Genomic DNA, 20,979 nt, shown 5'->3' with positions numbered 1-20,979 from the left:
CTGGTATGTATTCAGTCTAATCAGCACTAAACATGGTCAGAGCAGGAGGTATTCTTATTGATTTTAGCAATGCCTATATATGCGCACACAGGTGCAACTTCTCTGCTTTGGCCAGGTTCCCGTAAGTAATTTGTACTATCACCGATCACTGGACATACAGCGTTAGTCCAGTGGTGTGTACCATAAATTCACTGCAGAGTCACACGCTATTCGCCTAGAGTGGGTATATAGTCCCACTATACGAGCGATATAGCCATATGGCTACTGTCACTCATGGCTAGGTGAAGGGATAACACGATTTCTGACCCCCTGATGTAACTAGCCGCAGTGTTTGAAAAGCCAAGTAGTCCAGCACTAATGGAAGCTCTAACATGGCTATTCTGCTGACCCTCAGAATTCTTTCCCTGCGCTAACTTCAATTTCACCAGCGCTATTATCAGAGTGCGAAGCCCATATTCTTCTCAACGCGTTTGTGTCCCTTTTAACAGGACACGTCATCAGGAGCAAAGGCGCAAAATTATAATATCTGACTGTAACAGAGAGGAGCCGGCGGTGGACGCTGCATGTGTTAGAAGCAGCATCAGCGGCACTATGATGGCCATGAGCGCGCCGCCGACTCCCGCTGGTTAAATAAGGAAGCGATGTGATTGGGAAGTTTGCGCCTTTGCTCCTGATGACGTGTCCTGTTAAAAGGGACACAGAAACGCGTTGAGCAGAATATGGGCTTCACACTCTGATAATAGCGCTGGTGAAATTGAAGTTAGCGCAGGGAAAGAATTCTGATGGTCAACAGAATAGCCATGTTTTCAAACACTGCCAAGTGTTACATCAGGGGGTCAGAAATCGTGTTATCCCTTCACCTGGCCATGAGTGACAGTAGCCATATGGTTATATCGCTGGTATAGTGGGACTCTATACCCACTCTAGGCAAATAGCGTTTTGAATTTATGGTACACACCACTGGACTAACGCTGTATGTCCAGTGATCGGTCATAGTACAAATTACTTACGGGAACCTGGCCAAAGCAGAGAAGTTGCACCTGTGTGCGCATATATAGGCATTACTAAAATCAATAAGAATACCTCCTGCTCTGACCATGTTTAGTGCTGATTAGACTGAATACATACCAGAGTCTAAGTCAGACATTAGTCCCGATCTGCCTGTCTTTTTGGTGACTTTAGTAAGGCAACACAAGCTGAGTGATTTTATTATAAGAGTTTTCAATAAAGATTTATTTTGTTATTTTTAACCGTCCATCTAGTCAGCGAAACTATTATTTATATATACGGTCCAACAATTTATTCTCAGTAAACCTATTTTGATGCATCACCCCAATGTGTCAAAGACCTTAAACTGACTGACCTGTTACATGTGCACTTGGCAGCTGAAGGCATCTGTATTGGTCCCATGTTCATATGTGACCGCATTGCTGAGAAAAATTTGGTTTTTAATATATGCAAACAGGCCTCTAGGAGCAATGGGCTCAGGTATCTCTGTGATGGCAACACCCCTGTTGCTCCTAGAGGCCTATTTGCATATATTACCTCTTCATTTTTCTCAGCTATGCGGGCACATATGAACATGAGACTAACAAGATGCCAAGTGCACATGCAACGAGTCAGCCAGTTTCATAGGTACAAATCTGCTGACAGATGCCCTTTAAAGTGAACCTGTCAGGTGATTTATCTCAGAGCAGGATATGAGGGCAAGGAGATGAGCTCTGTGATTTGGAACAGGCATTATGAGTAAAAAGCTGAGGAAATCCTGCCAGGACTTCTAGGAGAGATATTGAAGGTCCAGATTATTCTTCCCTTACAGGAAGATGACTACCCTTGTGGGACAGACAATGATACAAGGAAACCTGTCAGCCTGTGTGGACATGGTATAATCTAGACCAGGGATCAGCAACCTCCGGCACTCCAGCTGTTGTGAAACTACAATTCCCAGCATGCTCCACTCATTTCTATGAGAGTTCTGAGAAGAGCAGAGCAAGTATGCATGCTGGGAGTTGTAGTTTCACAGCGCCTGGAGTGCCGGAGGTTGCCTACACCTGATCTAGACTTTCACCGACCTACGAGGATTTAGGCCAGTTTCACGCGAGTGTCCGGCTCAGTGGAACACATTCTGTGTGGCACATTTCCAAGACTGACAGCGGCTCGACTGACCAGAACTTACTGCATCATAGTGATTTATGGTGCTGTGATTTCCTGCCCAATGGGGGGTGGTCTTACTGTACTGTACTTGCATGATGTAGACCAGCCATTGTCTAGTCTGTCTGTGGAATTTGCCTTTCACGCAAATATACTTCCCACTCTGAAAACTTGTGTGAAACTGGCGTTACTCTGCTTTTCATAAATGTTGCTTCAGATCATATAAGCCTATGAATACTTCCACATGTAAAACTGGAGAAAATCTGCAACAGATTTCATGACAAAATACCCATGTATTGTGTGTGGATTTTGTTTGTAGATTTCGCAGAAGATTCAACCCACTGTATGCAGCTATTATTTGTTTTTTCCCTTTTTTCATTCCTGCCTTCAAAGATCCTTAAAGAGGGTTCAGACATTCTGAAATAAGTAGCAGGATATGTAGGGCATAAAGAGTGCTTACAATTTTTTTCTAGGCGCTGCTCCGTTCGCCCGCTGTGCCCCTGTTGAATTCTCCCTCCTGGTATGCTAATGAATAGCATTGGTACAGGGAGGAGACTGCCCTGTTTCTCAATGGGCGTCTCCTTCTCCCTGGCTGTAGCGTGGTCCAATCACAAAGGAGAGCGTCACAGCCAGGGAGAAGGTGAGTTTTTTTGTTTGTTTTTCTCCCTGGCTGTGACGCTCTCCTCCTCCCTGTACTGATGCTATTAATTAGCATACCAGGCGGGAGAATTCAACAGGAGCACAGCGGGCGAACAGAGCGGCGCCCAGAAAAAATAGTAAGCGCTCTTAGATCCCTGCTCTATGCCCTAAATATCCTGCTACTTATTTCAGAATGTCTGGCCCATGAAGGGTCCTCTTTAAAGGGCATCTTGCGTGTGTGCTTGGCAGCTGAAGGCAACTGTGTTGGTCCCATGTTCATATATGCTCTTATTGCTGAGAAAAATTATTTTTTTATATATGCAAATGAGCCTCTAGGAGCAATGAGGGTGTTGCTCTTACACCTAGAGGCTCCGCTTTCTCAACCAAAGACGGAGACGAGCCTCCCTAGCATCGTGGCTGCACACAAAGAGGATGGGGGGAGTGTGCTGTGCACAAAGGTGTTACAAAAGTAGTGCTTCAATTAGCATGACCAATCCTCCAAGGCAGTTGATCGCCATAATCTGGGACATTATCTATGGACGGATGTGGGAAAATAAGATAGTGATCTGGACTGCTTATCTATGGTACTACCCATGTATTACAGCAGATAATAGTCCAAGATCGTCTACAGATTCCCTTAACCCTTTCACTACCAGAGCCGTACATGTACGACGCTGGAGGGATAGGTAAACATGGCACCTGCTCACACGTGCAGCGGACGCCATGGCTTTGACCCGCAGCTAATGACCGCGACCGGCAATTGACTTTAACCACCTCAGCCCCCAGTGCTTAAACACCCTGAAAGACCAGGCCACTTTTTACACTTCTGACCTACACTACTTTCACCGTTTATTGCTCGGTCATGCAACTTACCACCCAAATGAATTTTACCTCCTTTTCTTCTCACTAATAGAGCTTTCATTTGGTGGTATTTCATTGCTGCTGACATTTTTACTTTTTTTGTTATTAATCGAAATTTAACGATTTTTTTTGCAAAAGAATGACATTTTTCACTTTCAGTTGTAAAATTTTGCAAAAAAAACAAGATCCATATAGAAATTTTGCTCTAAATTTATTGTTCTACATGTCTTTGATAAAAAAAAAATGTTTGGGTAAAAAAAAAATGGTTTGGGTAAAAGTTATAGCGTTTACAAACTATGGTACAAAAATGTGAATTTCCGCTTTTTGAAGCAGCTCTGACTTTCTGAGCACCTGTCATGTTTCCTGAGGTTCTACAATGGCCAGATAGTACAAACACCCCACAAATGACCCCATTTCGGAAAGTACACACCCTAAGGTATTCGCTGATGGGCATAGTGAGTTCATAGAACTTTTTATTTTTTGTCACAAGTTAGCGGAAAATGATGATTTTTTTTTTTTCTTTTTCTTTTCTTACAAAGTCTCATATTCCACTAACTTGTGACAAAAAATAAAAACTTCTATGAACTCACTATGCCCATCACGAAATACCTTGGGGTCTCTTCTTTCCAAAATGGGGTCACTTGTGGGGTAGTTATACTGCCCTGGCATTCTAGGGGCCCAAATGTGTGGTAAGGAGTTTGAAATCAAATTCTGTAAAAAATGACCTGTGAAATCCGAAAGGTGCTCTTTGGAATATGGGCCCCTTTGCCCACCTAGGCTGCAAAAAAGTGTCACACATCTGGTATCTCTGTATTCAGGAGAAGTTGAGGAATGTGTTTTGGGGTGTCTTTTTACATATACCCATGCTGGGTGAGATAAATATCTTGGTCAAATGCCAACTTTGTATAAAAAAATGGGAAAAGTTGTCTTTTGCCAAGATATTTCTCTCACCCAGCATGGGTATATGAAAAATGACACCCCAAAACACATTGCCCAACTTCTCCTGAGTACGGAGATACCAGATGTGTGACACTTTTTTGCAGCCTAGGTGGGCAAAGGGGCCCATATTCCAAAGAGCACCTTTCGGATTTCACAGGTCATTTTTTACAGAATTTGATTTCAAACTCCTTACCACACATTTGGGCCCCTAGAATGCCAGGGCAGTATAACTACCCCACAAGTGACCCCATTTTGGAAAGAAGAGACCCCAAGGTATTCGCTGATGGGCATAGTGAGTTCATGGAAGTTTTTATTTTTTGTCACAAGTTAGTGGAATATGAGACTTTGTATGAAAAAAAAAAAAAAAAATCAGCATTTTCCACTAACTTGTGACAAAAAATAAAAAATTCTAGGAACTCGCCATGCCACTCACGGAATACCTTGGGGTGTCTTCTTTCCAAAATGGGGTCACTTGTGGGGTAGTTATACTGCCCTGGCATTTTCCAGGGGCCCTAATGTGTGGTAAGTAGGTAAATGACCTGTGAAATCCGAAAGGTGCTCTTTGGAATATGGGCCCCTTTGCCCACCTAGGCTGCAAAAAAGTGTCACACATGTGGTATCGCCGTATTCAGGAGAAGGTGGGGAATGTGTTTTGGGGTGTCATTTTACATATACCCTTGCTGGGTGAGAGAAATATCTTGGCAAAAGACAACTTTTCCCATTTTTTTATACAAAGTTGGCATTTGACCAAGATATTTCTCTCACCCAGCATGGGTATATGTAAAATGACACCCCAAAACACATTCCCCAACTTCTCCTGAGTACGGAGATACCAGATGTGTGACACTTTTTTGCAGCCTAGATGCGCAAAGGTGCCCAAATTCCTTTTAGGAGGGCATTTTTAGACATTTGGATACCAGACTTCTTCTCACGCTTTGGGGCCCCTAGAATGCCAGGGCAGTATAAATACCCCACATGTGACCCCATTTTGGAAAGAAGACACCCCAAGGTATTCAATGAGGGGCATGGCGAGTTCATAGAATTTTTTTTTTTTTGGCACAAGTTAGCGGAAATTGATATTTTTAATTTTTTTCTCACAAAGTCTCCCTTTCCGCTAACTTTGGACAAAAATTTCAATCTTTCATGGACTCAATATGCCCCTCACGGAATACATGGGGGTGTCTTCTTTCCGAAATGGGGTCACATGTGGGGTATACTATTTATACTGCCCTGGCATTCTAGGGGCCCTAAAGCGTGAGAAGAAGTCTGGAATATAAATGTCTAAAAAATTTTACGCATTTGGATTCCGTGAGGGGTATGGTGAGTTCATGTGAGATTTTTTTTTTTGACACAAGTTAGTGGAATATGAGACTTTGTAAGAAAAAAAATAAATAATTCCGCTAACTTGGGCCAAAAAAATGTCTGAATGGAGCCTTACAGAGGGGTGATCAATGACAGGGGGGGTGATCAATGACAGGGGGGGTGATCAATGACAGGGGGTTGATCAATGACAGGGGGGTGATCAATGACAGGGGGGTGATCAGGGAGTCTATATGGGGTGATAACCACAGTCATTGATCACGCCCGTGTAAGGCTTCATTCAGACGTCCGTATGCGTTTTGCGGATCCGATCTATCTATCAGTGCATCCGTAACAATCATGCGGACATCTGAATGGAGCTTTACAGGGGGGTAATCAATGACAGGGGGGTGATCAGGGAGTCTATATGGGGTGATCACCACAGTCATTGATCACGCCCCTGTAAGGCTTCATTCAGACGTCCGGATGCGTTTTGCGGATCCGATCCATCTATCAGTGGATCCGTAAAAATCATGCGGACGTCTGAATGGAGCTTTACAGGGGGGTAATCAATGACAGGGGGGTGATCAGGGAGTCTATATGGGGTGATAACCACAGTCATTGATCATGCCCCTGAAAGGCTTCATTCAGACGTCCGGATGCGTTTAGCGGATCCGATCCATCTATCAGTGCATCCGTAAAAATCATGCGGACATCTAAATGGAGCTTTACAGGGGGGTAATCAATGACAGGGGGGTGATCAGGGAGTCTATATGGGGTGATCACCACAGTCATTGATCACGCCCCTGTAAGGCTTCATTCAGACGTCCGGATGCGTTTTGCGGATCCGATCCATCTATCAGTGGATCCGTAAAAATCATGCGGACATCTGAATGGAGCTTTACAGGGGGGTGATCAATGACAGGGGGGTAATCAATGACAGGGGGGTGATCAGGGAGTCTATATGGGGTGATCACCACAGTCATTGATCACACCCCTGTAAGGCTTCATTCAGACGTCCGGATGCGTTTTGCGGATCCGATCCATCTATCAGTGCATCCGTAAAAATCATGCGACCATCTGAATGGAGCTTTACAGGGGGGTGATTAGGGAGTCTATATGGGGTGATCACCACAGTAATTGATCATGCCCCTGTAAGGCTTCATTCAGACGTCCGGATGCGTTTTGCGGATCCGATCCATCTATCAGTGGATCCGTAAAAATCATGCGGACGTCTGAATGGAGCTTTACAGGGGGGTAATCAATGACAGGGGGGTGATCAGGGAGTCTATATGGGGTGATCACCACATTCATTGATCACGCCCCTGTAAGGCTTCATTCAGACGTCCGGATGCGTTTTGCGGATCCGATCCATCTATCAGTGGATCCGTAAAAATCATGCGGACGTCTGAATGGAGCTTTACAGGGGGTTGATCAATGACAGGGGGTAATCAATGACAGGGGGGTGATCAGGGAGTCTATATGGGGTGATCAGGGGCTAATAAGGGGTTAATAAGTGACGGGGGGGGGGTGTAGTGTAGTGTAGTGGTGCTTGGTGGTACTTTACTGAGCTACCTGTGTCCTCTGGTGGTCGATCCAAACAAAGGGGACCACCAGAGGACCAGGTAGCAGGTATATTAGACGCTGTTATCAAAACAGCGTCTAATATACCTGTTAGGGGTTAAAAAAAACACATCTCCAGCCTGCCAGCGAACAATCGCCGCTGGCAGGCTGGAGATCAACTCTCTTACCTTCCGTTCCTGTGAGCGCGCGCGCCTGTGTGCGCGCGTTCACAGGAAGTCTCGCGTCTCGCGAGATGACGCATATATGCGTGACTGTGCGCAGCGCTGCCACCTCCGGAACGCGATCCTGCGTTAGGCGGTCCGGAGGTGGTTAATACGCTAGGTCTCTCTGACTCTGTGTATTAGCTGCAATTCTCAAGTTGGCCACTAGGTGGCAGTCCAACATAACATAGTACAGTGTTTTACAACCACTGTGCCGCGGCACACTAGTGTGCCGTGAGATATTGTCTGGTGTGCCGTGGGGAAAAATTCCAATTTGGTCTATTTGTGAGCTGAAGCCGCATGTTACGGACTATATAGCTCCGGTGTCACTGTCCTGTTACAGTCTGACAGGAGGAGACATCGCAGTAGATCACCGATGCGCAGAAGAGCGCCGATGGATCTGATTATCGCGTCGCAGCGCAGAGGAGCGCTGAGTGATGGATCTGGAGGAGACATGAGCAGAAGAGCGCTGATTGATGGATCTGATGCGCAGAAGAGCGCCGATGGATCTGATTATCGCATCGCAGCGCAGAGGAGCGCTGAGTGATGGATCTGGAGGAGACATGAGCAGAAGAGCGCTGATTGATGGATCTGGATGGAGAAGAGCGCCTTAGGTGTGACGGACAGTGGCTATCTGGAGGAGACAAGCACAGTAAGTACTGAGTGACAGTGAGACAGGAGCAGATACAGTGATGGACAAGTTTTTGAAAAGGAAAGAACTGGACCCTGAACAAAATTCGGAGCCAGATGAGAGCCCAAGTATGAGTGGGGATCAAAAGAAAGCAAAGATGGTTAGCTCAAGCAAATTCTCTGGCCAAGGCAATATAGCGAAAGCTATATTTCATTTGGATTTACTTTCACCGGAGATGCAAAAAAAAAACCAACTCCACTGTGCTTGGTGTGTGGTGAAAAGCTATCTAACAGTGCTATGGTCCCAAGTAAACTTAAACGCCATCTCCAAACGAAACACCCTTCGCTTCAAAACAAGAATGCGGACTATTTTGTTCGCCTGCGTGAAAACACGGAGAAACAGGCAACTTTCATGAGAAAAACCACAAAGGTAAATGAAAGAGCTCTTAAAGCTAGCTATCACGTTGCTGAACTTATAGCTAAGTCAAAAAAGTGGTGGTGTGCCTCGTGATTTTTTTCATGAAAAAAGTGTGCCTTTGCACAAAAAAGGTTGGAAAACACTGACATAGTATATAAGGCCGAAAAAAGACATTTGTCCATCTAGTTCGGCCTGTTATCCTGCAAGTTGATCCAAAGGAAGGGGAAATTTTCCTCACTTTAGGGGAAAAAAATTCCTTCCCGACTCCATTCGGGCAATCAGATAACGACCCCTCTCTAGTAGCTATAGCCTGTAATATTATTACACTCCAGAAATACATCCAGACCCCTCTTGAACTCTTTTAGTGAACTCACCACCTCCTCAGGCAGAGAGTTCCATAATCTCACTGCTCTTACCGTAAAGAATCCTCTTCTATGTTTGTGTACAAACCTTCTTTCCTCCAGGTGCAGGGGATTTCCCCTTGTCACAGTTCTGGGGATAAATAGATGATGGGAGAGATCTCTGTACTGAACCCTGATATATTTATACATAGTAATTAGATCTTTCCTCTGTCGTCTTTTTTCTAAAGTGAATAATCCTAATTTTGATAATCTTTCAGGGTACTGTAGTTATTACTTTAGTTGCCCTCCTCTGAACCCTCTCCATCTCTGCTATGTCTGCCTTGTTCACAGGAGCCTAGAACTGTACACAGTACTCCATGTGTGGTCTGACCAGTGATTTGTTAAGTGGTAGGACTATGTTCTCATCACGGCATCTATGCCCCCTTTTGATGCAACCTATTATCCTCTTGGTTTTTACAGCTTAGTTTGCTGTTCACTAAAATTCTAGGTCCTTTTCCATGTCAGTGTTACCCAGTGTTTTACCATTTAGTATGTACGGGTGACTTGCATTATTCCTTCCCATGTGCATAACCTTACATTTGTCAGTGTTAAACCTCATCTGCCACTTCTCTGCCCAAGCCTCCAATCTATCCAGATCTATCTGTAGCAGTATACTGTCCTCTTCCGTGTCAATTACTTTACACAGTTTAGTGTCATCTGCAAAATTTGATATTTTACTGTGCAAGCCTTCTACAAGATCATTAATAAATATATTGACGAGGATAGGGCCCAGTACTGACCCCTGAGGTACTCCACTAGTGACAGTGGCCCAATCTGAGTGTGTACCATTAATAACCACCCTCTGTTTTCTATTACTGAGCCAGTTACTTACCCACATACAGAATTTTTCTCCCAGTCCGAGCATTCTCATTTTATATACTGACCTTTTATGCGGTACAGTGTCAAATGCTTTGGAGAAGTCCAGATATGCGACATCCATTGACTCGCCGCTGTCAAGTCTAGAACTTACCTCCTCATAGAAACTGATTAAATTCGTTTGACATGACCGATCCCTCATGAAGCCATGCTGATATGGTGTTATTTGCTTATTTTCATTGAGGCGCTAGAAACAGTTTACCCACGACGGATGTTAAACTTACCGGCCTATAGTTTCCGGGCTCTGTTTTTGGACCCTTTTTGAATATTGGCACCACATTTGCTATGCGCCAATCCTGAACCGTCCCTGTCAGTATAGAGTTCTTAAATATCAGAAATAACGTTCTGGCTATGACATTACTTAATTCTCTTAGGATACGTGGGTGTATGCCATCTGTTCCTGGCGATTTGTCTATTTTAATCTTTTTAAGATGCCGCTGTACTTCTTCCTGTGTCAGACAGGGCACTTTTAATAGGGAATTTACTTTTACATTCTGAATTTCATCTGACAGTTTATTTTCTTCATTGAATACAGTGGAGAAAAAGATATTTAAAAGCTTTGCTTTCTCCTCATCGCTCTTTGCAATTTCCCCCTCATCACTCTGTAAAGGGCCGACACCTTCAGATTTATACTTTTTACCATTTATATAATTGAAGAACATTTTAGGGTTAGTTTTGCTCTCTTTGGCATTTAATCTCTCAGTCTCTAGTTTGGCCGCTTTGATTATTATTATTTTTTTTACATATATATTTTTTTTCCTTATAGTTTTTCAGTGCTTCCTGGCACCTTCCTGTTTTAGTGATTTAAATGTTTTCTTTTTATCATTTATTGCTTTCTTTATCCACATTAGTTTCTTCTTGTTCCTTAACCTTTTATTCCCATAAGGTATGTACCTCTCACAATTAGATTTTAGGATGCTTTTAAAAATATCCTATTTTGTGGCTGTATTTTTATTTTTGAGGACCTTGTTACAGTTAGTTAGGCCTATGGCCTCTCTTAGTTGGCTAAATTTAGCTTTTTTTGAAGTTTGGTATTTTTGTTCCTCCCTGAAGAATCCCTCTTTTGAATGATAATTGGAAGGTTATTACTTTATGGTCACTATTTCCCAGGTTTCCGCCAACCTGCACATCTGTTGTTCTGTCAGGTCTATTGGTTAATACTAAGTCCAGTATGGCCGTTCCTCTAGTCGGGTCCTGAACCAGTTGGGAAAGTTATTTCTTTGGTTATTGCCAAGAACCTGTTTCCTTTATGAGATGTAGAGATTTCAGTTTCCCAGTCTATATCTGGGTAGTTGAAGTTCCCCCATAATAACAACCTCATTATGATTTGCCGCCTGGTCTATCTCGTTTAGGCCTCCTGCACACGAACGTTGCCATATTGCGGACCACATTTGCTGATCTGCAATACACGGGCGCCGTTCTGCAGATGCAGACCCATTTACTTCAATGGGTCCGCAAATCCGGAGATGCGGAATGGTGCGGCACGGAACCCTACGCGATCACTACAGAGTGCTTCCGCGGGTTTTCGTCCCGTACTTCCGTTCCGCAAAAAGATAGAAGATGTTCTCTTTTTGCGGAACGGCCGGATCGCGGACCCAATAAAGTGAATGGGTCCACGATCCGCTGCGGCTGCCCCACGGACGCTGCGGTATGACCACGGGGCGCACACGTTCGTGTGCAGGAGGCCTTAGTAGTAGATTTTGTGTGGACTCTGGTATATTAGGTGGTTTATAATAAACTCCTATTAGTAATTTATTATTGTTTTTGCCTCCATTTATTTCTACCCACAGTGACTCCACATGTTCATGTCCCTCACTTATATCTTCTCGGACTGTGGGCTTTAGACAGGACTTTACATAAAGGCAGACCCCTCCCCCTCTCCGGTTTTGGTGATCCTTCCTAAACAGACTGTAACCCTGTACATTAACTGCCCAGTCATAACTATCATCCAGCCATGTCTCAGTTATGAGCAATTCACATATTACCATGCTTCTGTATGGAAAATTGGAAATAGTGAAGAAAAAAAATTAGTGAGTGTTGTAGCATCAAACATTGGCTACAAAAAAAAAAAAAAAAATCTAAAACACTGCCTTTCCGTAGAATAAAAAAATGACATAAATGGTGAAAAATATAAGCATTATGGGTATTATCGCGTCAGAAAACGCCCATACTATTAAAATATAAAAATATTTTTCCAATAAGGCGAATGGCGTAACGGAAAAAGTATCAAAATGGCCATTTTTTTTCTTATTGCTTGTCTTGCACAAAAAATGTAATAAAATGTGATCAAATAGTCACACACTCCGAAATGGTATTAATTAAAGCTATAGATTGTCCTGCAAAATTTGTGATGTATATGATGATGTAAAGAATTTTTTTTCAAAGTTTTAATTTATTTTTACAGTATTTAGACATAAAAAACCTATACATATGTGGTATCGTTGTAATCGTACTGACCCAGAGAATGAAGGGCACAGGTAATTTTTGCCGCAAAGGGAACTCTGTAAGGACAAAACCGTAAAATAGTGGCAAATTAATTTTTTTTTATTTTTTTTTTACCAAATTCCATGCCATCCTACATCCTACTACCATATTTATTAAATGGTGGCATTAGAAAGTACAACTTTTCCGCCAAAAAAAATCTCTTATATGGATACGTGAACGGAACAATAAAAAAAGTTATGGTTCCAGGAAGACACGGAAAAAAATAAAATTGCAAAAATGAAAAACCTCCGGTATCTAAGACCAAGAGTTAAGAATATTCTCCCAAGATTTTAAGATTTAATTTGTAATGTGTGTACGTATATTTGCACTTGTATTGATTTATGTTTACTTTTTTACAGGTTAATTAAGATTTCTAGTGGAGTTTGCATGCAGAAGAAGACTCACTTCTTACAACACCTGCATAGTTATTGGCTACTAAAACGCCAGTCCAGGAATGGGGCTCCTCTGATTCGAAGACTTCACTCACATATGCAGTCCCAAAGAAGTGGTGGACAGGTGAGTTATAAAATTCCATAAGAATGTTGGTTACTACTGCTCTGATACTACTAATGTGGTATTATGGATTGTGTGTTTCCTGAATCATCTGCATGGACTCCACAACACCTCTGAAGGTGTTTGTATGCTGGCACAAAGACATTAGCAACAGAATCTTTCAGTCCTGGTAGTTGCAAAGCGGGTTCTTTAGGGCTTTTTCACACGAGCGGATGCCGTGCGTGAAATCAGCTGTGTGAAATACAGCCAAGCCCCATTCCGGACAGTAGAGGCATGGAGCATTAACATGATTGATAATGCTCTTTGCCTCTCTTTGATATTTTTACTACAAAATTACAGTGAGATAAAATTGTCACAGTGATTTTGTAGTAAAAAGATCACAGAGCGGCAAAGAGCATTATTAATCATGCTCAGTGTCTCTGCTGTCCGGAACGGGGCTTGGCACTCTTTCACGCAGCGGATTCCAGGCACTGCATCCGCTCGTGTGAAAGAGCCCTTGGATCAGACTTGTTTTTCCAACACATCCTACAGATCCGACCGAGATGTGGGCACATGAGCATAATCACTGGATCTTGAAGCAATGGAAGTGATGAATCACACTTTTTTGTACATCATGTAGATGGCTGAGTGTGTGTGCATTGCTTAACCCAGGATGATACGCAACTATCAAAATACTAGTAAGGCTACTTTCACACCTGCGCTAGGTGCGGATCCGTATGGTATCTGCACAGACGGATCCGCACCTATAAATGCAAACGATGGTATCCGTTCAGTACGGATCCGTCTGCATACACTTAGTCAAAAAAAGTCTAAGTCTAAGTGAAGTCAAACGGATCCGTCCTGAAAGTCAATGGGGGACGGATCCGTTTACAATTGCACCATATTTGTGTCCATGTAAACGGATACGTCCCCATTGACTTTCATTGTAGGTCAAGACGAATCCGTCCGGCTCCGCACCGCCAGGCGGACACCGAAACGCTGCAAGCAGAGTTTTGGTGTCCGCCTCCAGAGCGGAATGGAGGCGGAGCCAAACTGATGCATTCTGAATGGATCCGCATCCATTCAGAATGCATTGGGGCCAAACTGATCCGTTTGGGGCCGCTTGTGAGAGCCTTGAAACGGATCTCACAGGCGGACCCTGAAACGGCAGTGGGAAAGTAGCCTAACCTGTCCAGCAGGACAGGTTTCCAGTGACCAGGTAGAATGGTCATACTAGCCAGGGACCCAAAGGGGGATAATGACAGACAAATCAGTAACCAGTATCCACAACAGAGACTCACAGATCCAAGATAGACGGACAGCACAGTAACAAAAGGCAGGCAAATAGTCAGGAAACAGTCCCAGGCCATACATAGCAGCAAATACTAGGGAGAAGGCAAAATGAGTGGTCAAGTAAACAAACCAAGTCAACAACCACAAGCAAAATAATCAGAGAGACAAACTATGGTAATGAATAAATAGCTGATAGTGAGCAACAGACCACTCTGCAAACTATAGAGCAAGCAACTATTCTTGTCTGTATAGCTGATGAAAATAACAATTTCTGTTGATTGGAATGAGATACGGAATACACAGAAGATATTTGTAGTTTGCGGACCAGAATATGGGTAGTGCTGTGTGCATGAGGCCTTAAAGCGACAATAATCCTCTACATATACCTGTACACATAAAAAATAATAATAATTTAATACTTGCATAAAAATGTCCCTCTTAGATATACTTGGCCAACTGTCAGCAAGCTGTGACGGCAAGCAGTTTTGCTGAAATCTTGCACGCAGAGAGGAGCCCTTTTCTCCCTGTCTCCACCATATTTGGCTGGAGACCAACTGTGGCACCAGCAATTTGGGGGAAAGTGGCAGGGTTTAGTCCTCATTGACTATAAGTAAAATTACTACTAGTATAAATGTACCTAAATATTAGGTACATTTAGCATCCAGCAGTCCCTCATACAGCTCTGCATGCTAATAACTGCATGTAATCCAGCTTTCCGGGGGCGCTGTCATATAATTTGGCAGCAAGAATGGGGATTTACTTAGGTTTGTTTAGTATACAACAGTCCCTATTACAGAACCACATGCTATGTTACCCAGCTTTCTTGTGGTCCTGAATGAAAAATTTGGGAAACTAGGGCAAAGAATTTTGAAGTGAGAATTGAATTTTCTTTAGGTAGATTTTGTATTAAGTAGATGCTAATACCGCTCCACATGCAATGTTACCCAGCTTTTCCAGGAACTTAAAAGGCAAATATGGGAAACTGTGGCACACTATACAGTCAGGTCTATAAATATTGGGACATCGACACAATTCTAAAATTTTTGGCTCTATAAACCACCAAAATGGATTTGAAATGAAACGGACAAGATGTGCTTTACCTGCAGACTGTCAGCTTTAATTTGAGGGTATTTACATCCAAATCAGGTAAACGGTGTCGGAATTACAACAGTTTCCATATGTGCCTCTCACTTGTTAAGGGACCAACAGTAATGGGACGGAATAATAATCATAAATCAAACTTTCACTTTTTAATACTCGGTTGCAAATCCTTTGCAGTCAATTACAGCCTGAAGTCTGGAACGCATAGACATCACCAGACGCTGGGTTTCATCCCTGGTGATGCTCTGCCAGGCCTCTATTGCAACTGTCTTCAGTTCCTGCTTGTTCTTGGGGCATTTTCCCTTCAGTTTTGTCTTCAGCAAGTGAAATGCATGCTCAATCGGATTCAGGTCAGGTGATTGACTTGGCCATTGCATAACATTCCACTTGTTTCCCTTAAAAAACTCTTTGGTTGCTTTTGCAGTATGCTTTGGGTCATTGTCCATCTTCACTGTGAAGCGCCGTCCAATGAGTTCTGAAGCATTTGGCTGAATATGAGCAGATAATATTGCCTGAAACACTTCAGAATTCATCCTTCTGCTTTTGTCAGCAGTCACATCATCAATAAATGCAAGAGAACCAGTTCCATTGGCAGCCATACATGCCCAAGCCATGACACTACCACCACCATGCTTCACTGATGAGGTGGTATGCTTAGGATCATGAGCAGTTCCTTTCCTTCTCCATACTCTTCTCTTCCCATCACTCTGGTACAAGTTGATCTTGGTCTCATCTGTCCATAGAATGTTGTTCCAGAACTGTGAAGGCTTTTTTAGATGTCGTTTGGCAAACTCTACTTTGGCTTTCCTGTTTTTGAGGCTCACCAATGGTTTACATCTTGTGGTGAACCCTCTGTATTCGCTCTGGTGAAGTCTTTGTCACGGATGGTGTTGCAGAAAACTAGAAGACACAAATGAAGATCCGACTGACTTGATCTAAAACTAAGGAACAAAAGGGTAAGCCCTGTAACAACGCTAGCTCTCTCCCTTACTGCTCAGCCTATGCAAAAATCTCAATGGTAGAAATTTGCATACCCTGGTTCCTCGACTGTATGACACCTGAACACCCTATAATAGTGAGGGGACACGACCACCGGCTCCCTACACTTAATACGGAGGGAGTCAGGATCACCTAAGATCAAGCCCACAGAAATAAAGAAACAGACTTATCTTGTGGATGCAGTAGTAACAGCTTCTAGCATCAGCACACTCCAGGAAGTTGTATAAACCGCAAAGTGATGCAGTATGGGAGGGGATTTAAAGGGATGCAATCAGTGCAACTAGATGACAGCTGAGAGAGGGAAACGAGATGACAAAAGGAAAGCAAAACAAAAGAACCTCAAGCAGGAGGTTCTGAAGAACGTCTGTCAGAGCTTCTCAGAATCCTGGCGGTGACAGTACCCCTCCTTCTACGAGTGGACTCCGGACACTCAGAGCCCACCTTCTCAGGATGGGACCTATGGAAAGCCCTGATGAGACGAGTGGCCTTAATGTCCGTCACTGGGACCCACATCCTCTCCTCAGGACCATAACCCTCCCAATGAACGAGGTACTGGAGAGAACTGCGGACAACACGAGAATCCACAATCCTAGAGACCTGAAATTCAAGATTACCATCAACCACAATCGGAGGAGGAGGCAAAGAGGAGGGTACAATGGGTTGAACATAAGGTTTTAATAGGGACTTATGAAAAACATTATGGATCTTCCAACTCTGAGGAAGATCAAGATGGTAGGCAACAGGATTGATGACGGACAAGATTTTGTAAGGCCCAATAAACTTAGGACCCAACTTCCAGGAGGGAACCTTCAATTTGATATTCTTAGTAGACAACCACACCAGATCACCAACATTCAGGTCCGGACCAGGCACACGTCTCTTATCCGCCACACTCTCACTCATGCTCTTTAGATTATCCTGAATCTTTTGCCAAATAGATGACAAAGACGAGGAGAATCTCTCCTCATCAGGTAAACCAGAAGACCCCTCTCCAGAGAATGTCCCAAACTGCGGATGAAACCCATATGCACCAAAAAATGGTGACTTATCAGAGGACTCCTGACGACTGTTATTTAAAGCAAACTTAGCAAGGGAGAGAAAAGAACACCAATCCTCCTGATTCTCCGCCACAAAACAGCACAGATATGTCTCCAGATTCTGATTGACGCGCTCCGTCTAGCCATTCGACTGTGGGTGGAAAGCAGAAGAGAATGACAACCGAACCCCCAAGCGAGAACAGAAAGCCTTCCAGAATCTGGAAACAAACTGCGTGCCCCTATCAGAGACTATGTCTGAAGGAATACCATGCAATTTGACAATGTGATCAATAAATGCCTGCGCCAGCGTCTTAGCATTGGGCAACCCAGGAAAAGGAATGAAATGCGCCATTTTGCTAAAACGGTCCACCACCACCAGAATCACAGTCTTCCCCGAGGAACGAGGCAGGTCCGTAATGAAGTCCATGGACAGATGTGTCCAAGGACGGGAAGGAATGGGTAACGGGAGGAGAGGACCTGATGGCCGTGAATGAGGGACTTTGGCATGAGCGCAGGTCTCGCAGGCTGCCACAAAACCCTCAACCGACTTACGAAGCACTGGCCACCAGAATCTCTGAGTGATGAGATCCACTGTGGCTCTACCCCCCGGGTGCCCAGCAAGGACAGTATCGTGGTGCTCCTTAAAATCCTTGTGTCTTAAAGCGAGAGGCACAAACAACCTCCCAGGAGGACAAAGATCAGGAGCCTCTGCCTGGGCTGCCTGAACCTCTGCCTCCAATTCAGGATAAAGAGCAGAGACCACCACACCTTCAGCCAAAATGGGACCCGGGTCTTCAAAATTCCCACCTCCCGGAAAACAACGTGACAGGGCATCCGCCTTCACATTCTTAACCCCAGGGCGGAACGTGACAACAAAATTAAACCTTGAGAAGAACAAAGACCATCTGGCCAAGTAGGCCAGATTCTTATGGTCGGTAAACACGGTAATAGGGTGTATGGCTCCCTCTAGCCAATGGTGCCATTCCTCAAAAGCTAACTTGATGGCCAACAACTCCCTATCTCCCACATCGTAATTTCTCTCTGCGGAGGAGAGTTTCTTTGAGAAAAAGGCACATGGTCGCCATTTGGCAGGAGAGGGACCCTGAGACAAGACCACACCCACCTCAGAAGCGTCCACCTCAACTATGAAGGGCAGAGAGATATCAGGTTGTACCAAGATGGGAGCGGAAGCAAAACTCTCTTTGATAGTAGAAAAGGCCTTACGCGCATCTACCGACCAGGAGGAAAAATCTACCCCCTTTCTAGTCATATCAGTGAGTGGTTTAACAACAGAGGAATAATTCAAAATAAACTTCCTGTAATAATTGGCAAAACCCAAAAAACGCATCAGCGCCTTCTGATTCTCAGGAAGCTCCCACTCAAGCACAGCGCGGACCTTCTCGGGGTCCATGCGAAAACCAGAAGCAGAGAGAAGAAACCCCAGAAATTGAATTTCTGGAACCGCAAACACAGATTTTTCCAGTTTAGCGTACAATCTATTCTCCCGCAGGATGAGCAAGACCTGACGTAGGTGGTCCTTATGAGTTTTGAAATCAGGAGAAAAAATCAAAATGTCATCTAGATACACTAGTACAAATTTCCCCATTAAATGATAAAAAATGCTGTTCACAAAATGCTGAAAGACGGCTGAAGCATTCATCAAACCAAAAGGCATAACCAAATTCTCAAAATGGCCCTCAGGGGTATTGAAGGCCGTCTTCCATTTGTCTCCTTCTCTGACCCTGACCAGGTTGTATGCCCCTCTTAGATCCAACTTGAAAAATACTTTAGCCCCAACAATCTGGTTAAACAGGTCCAGGATCAGAGGAAGCAGATGAGGGTCACGAATTGAGATACTGTTCAGCTCCCTGAAATCCAGACATGGTCTTAAAGAACCATCTTTATTCTTAACAAAGAAAAAAACAGCGGCAACAGGTGACTTCGAGGGTCGTATGTGTCCCTTTCTCAGGCTCTCAGAGATCTAAGAACGCATAGCGACCCTTTCAGGTTGGGAGAGATTGTATAAACCAGATTTAGGCAGCTTGGCGCCTGGGATAAGATTAATAGGGCAATCGTACTCCCTGTGAGGGAGCAGCTCCTGAACACTACTCTCAGAAAACACATCCGAAAATTCAGAGAGAAAAGATGGTACAGTCTTAGTTGAAACCTCTGAAACATATGTCGTGAGGCAATTCTCTCTGCAAAAGTCACTCCAACCATTTATTTGCCTCGCTTGCCAATCAAGGGTGGGGTTATGTTTAGTGAGCCAGGGTAGCCCCAACACTAGAGGAGTAGGCAACCCGCTTAGGACGAAACATGACACATCCTCAACATGAGTATCACTCACAATCAAACGGATATTGTGAACTATGCCCTTTAACGATTTCTGAAAAAGTGGAGCTGAATCAATAGAAAAAAACAGGTATATCCTTTCCCAAAGTGCATACCTGGAAACCATGTGTTATAGCAAATTGATTATCAATGAGATTGACAGCTGCTCCACTATCTACAAAAATCTGACAAAAAATGTTCTTGCTCTCTAGCGCCACCCTGGCAGGTAGGACAAAACGGGAACTACAAGCAAACGGAAAACCTTCAATTTCCGCATCAACCTTGCCAATAGTAACAGATGGAAAGTTTTTAGAGGATTTTTTTCTTTTTGTTTCTTCATTACTCTCAAAAAACTGCCTGAATCTCCTAGAGGGACAAACATTTGCCAAATGATTTATACCTCCACAACAGAAACAAACCCTCCTCTGAGAGCTGAATCTTCTATTGTCAGAGGCAAGCAAACGCAGCTGCATGGGCTCCTGCTCAGAGGGGATTGAGAGAGACTGAGACCCCTGCGCACTGAAAGAGACCGCCACACTGTCCTTGGAGTGAGTATGACAGGAAGGAGTGATCTCTTCTCTCTCTCTAAGACGCCTGTCAATACGAATGGCCCGAGACATGGCAGAGTCCAAGGAGGTAGGTCTCTCATGAAAGGCAAATGCATCTTTCAATCCCTCTGAAAGACTGTGGCAAAACCAACCTCGCCACTGGGTTTTGGAGGGGCCTGGCTACCAGCCTCTTGCCCCAGGATTATGGGCCCTCTCATCAGCCCATGCAAAACTTAAACCCCATGGCGATTTGACTGTGTTTGTGGCATCTGAGCGCTCAGATCCAAGCCATATGGGGACATGTGGGGTTTTGAGATGTGTGACAGAACAATCTGTCTCTGTAATTGTATTGTATGTTATGTGAGGGTACCCAGTTAGCTCATTTTATTGTATTCATGTTGTCTGAGTGCCATTCACCTAATAATATGCACTCAGACTTGAGCTGTCTGGGAATATGTTAAATGTCTGTGTATTGAAAAGGGTTGTGACATTGTATGTTTAAATGGTGATGTCTGTCCTGTTGTCTTCACATGTGTATTGGTGATTTCCCTTTGTCCTGAGAGATAATTGGATTGCTCCTCGGTTGTCTCCGGGACAGAGAGGAGGAAACCATGATGCATTGTGGGGATATGTTGTATCTGTCCTGTGTCGCAGTCTCCCTTCTGGTCCTCTGGGGGCGTGAACGATTGGTTGCTG

The 20,979-nt window shown here is 43.9% G+C and overlaps 1 protein-coding gene across 8 annotated transcripts in view; it reads left to right on the top strand.

Annotated features, from left to right (window-relative positions):
- Positions 1-20,979, top strand: part of BRPF3 (bromodomain and PHD finger containing 3) — a 292,941-nt gene that overhangs the window by 128,253 nt on the left and 143,709 nt on the right. For all 8 annotated transcript variants that reach the window (XM_040424140.1, XM_040424143.1, XM_040424138.1 and 5 more), the window contains one exon: positions 12,842-12,998. In XM_040424140.1, coding sequence (XP_040280074.1) covers positions 12,842-12,998 — 157 coding nt within the window. The remainder of the gene's footprint in view (positions 1-12,841; positions 12,999-20,979) is intronic.

Source organism: Bufo bufo, chromosome 3, assembly GCF_905171765.1.
Source record: "Bufo bufo chromosome 3, aBufBuf1.1, whole genome shotgun sequence".
NCBI lineage: Eukaryota > Metazoa > Chordata > Amphibia > Anura > Bufonidae > Bufo > Bufo bufo.
The sequence above is the reverse complement of the archived record's forward strand: the minus strand, read 5'-3'. Positions and strand labels throughout refer to the sequence as shown.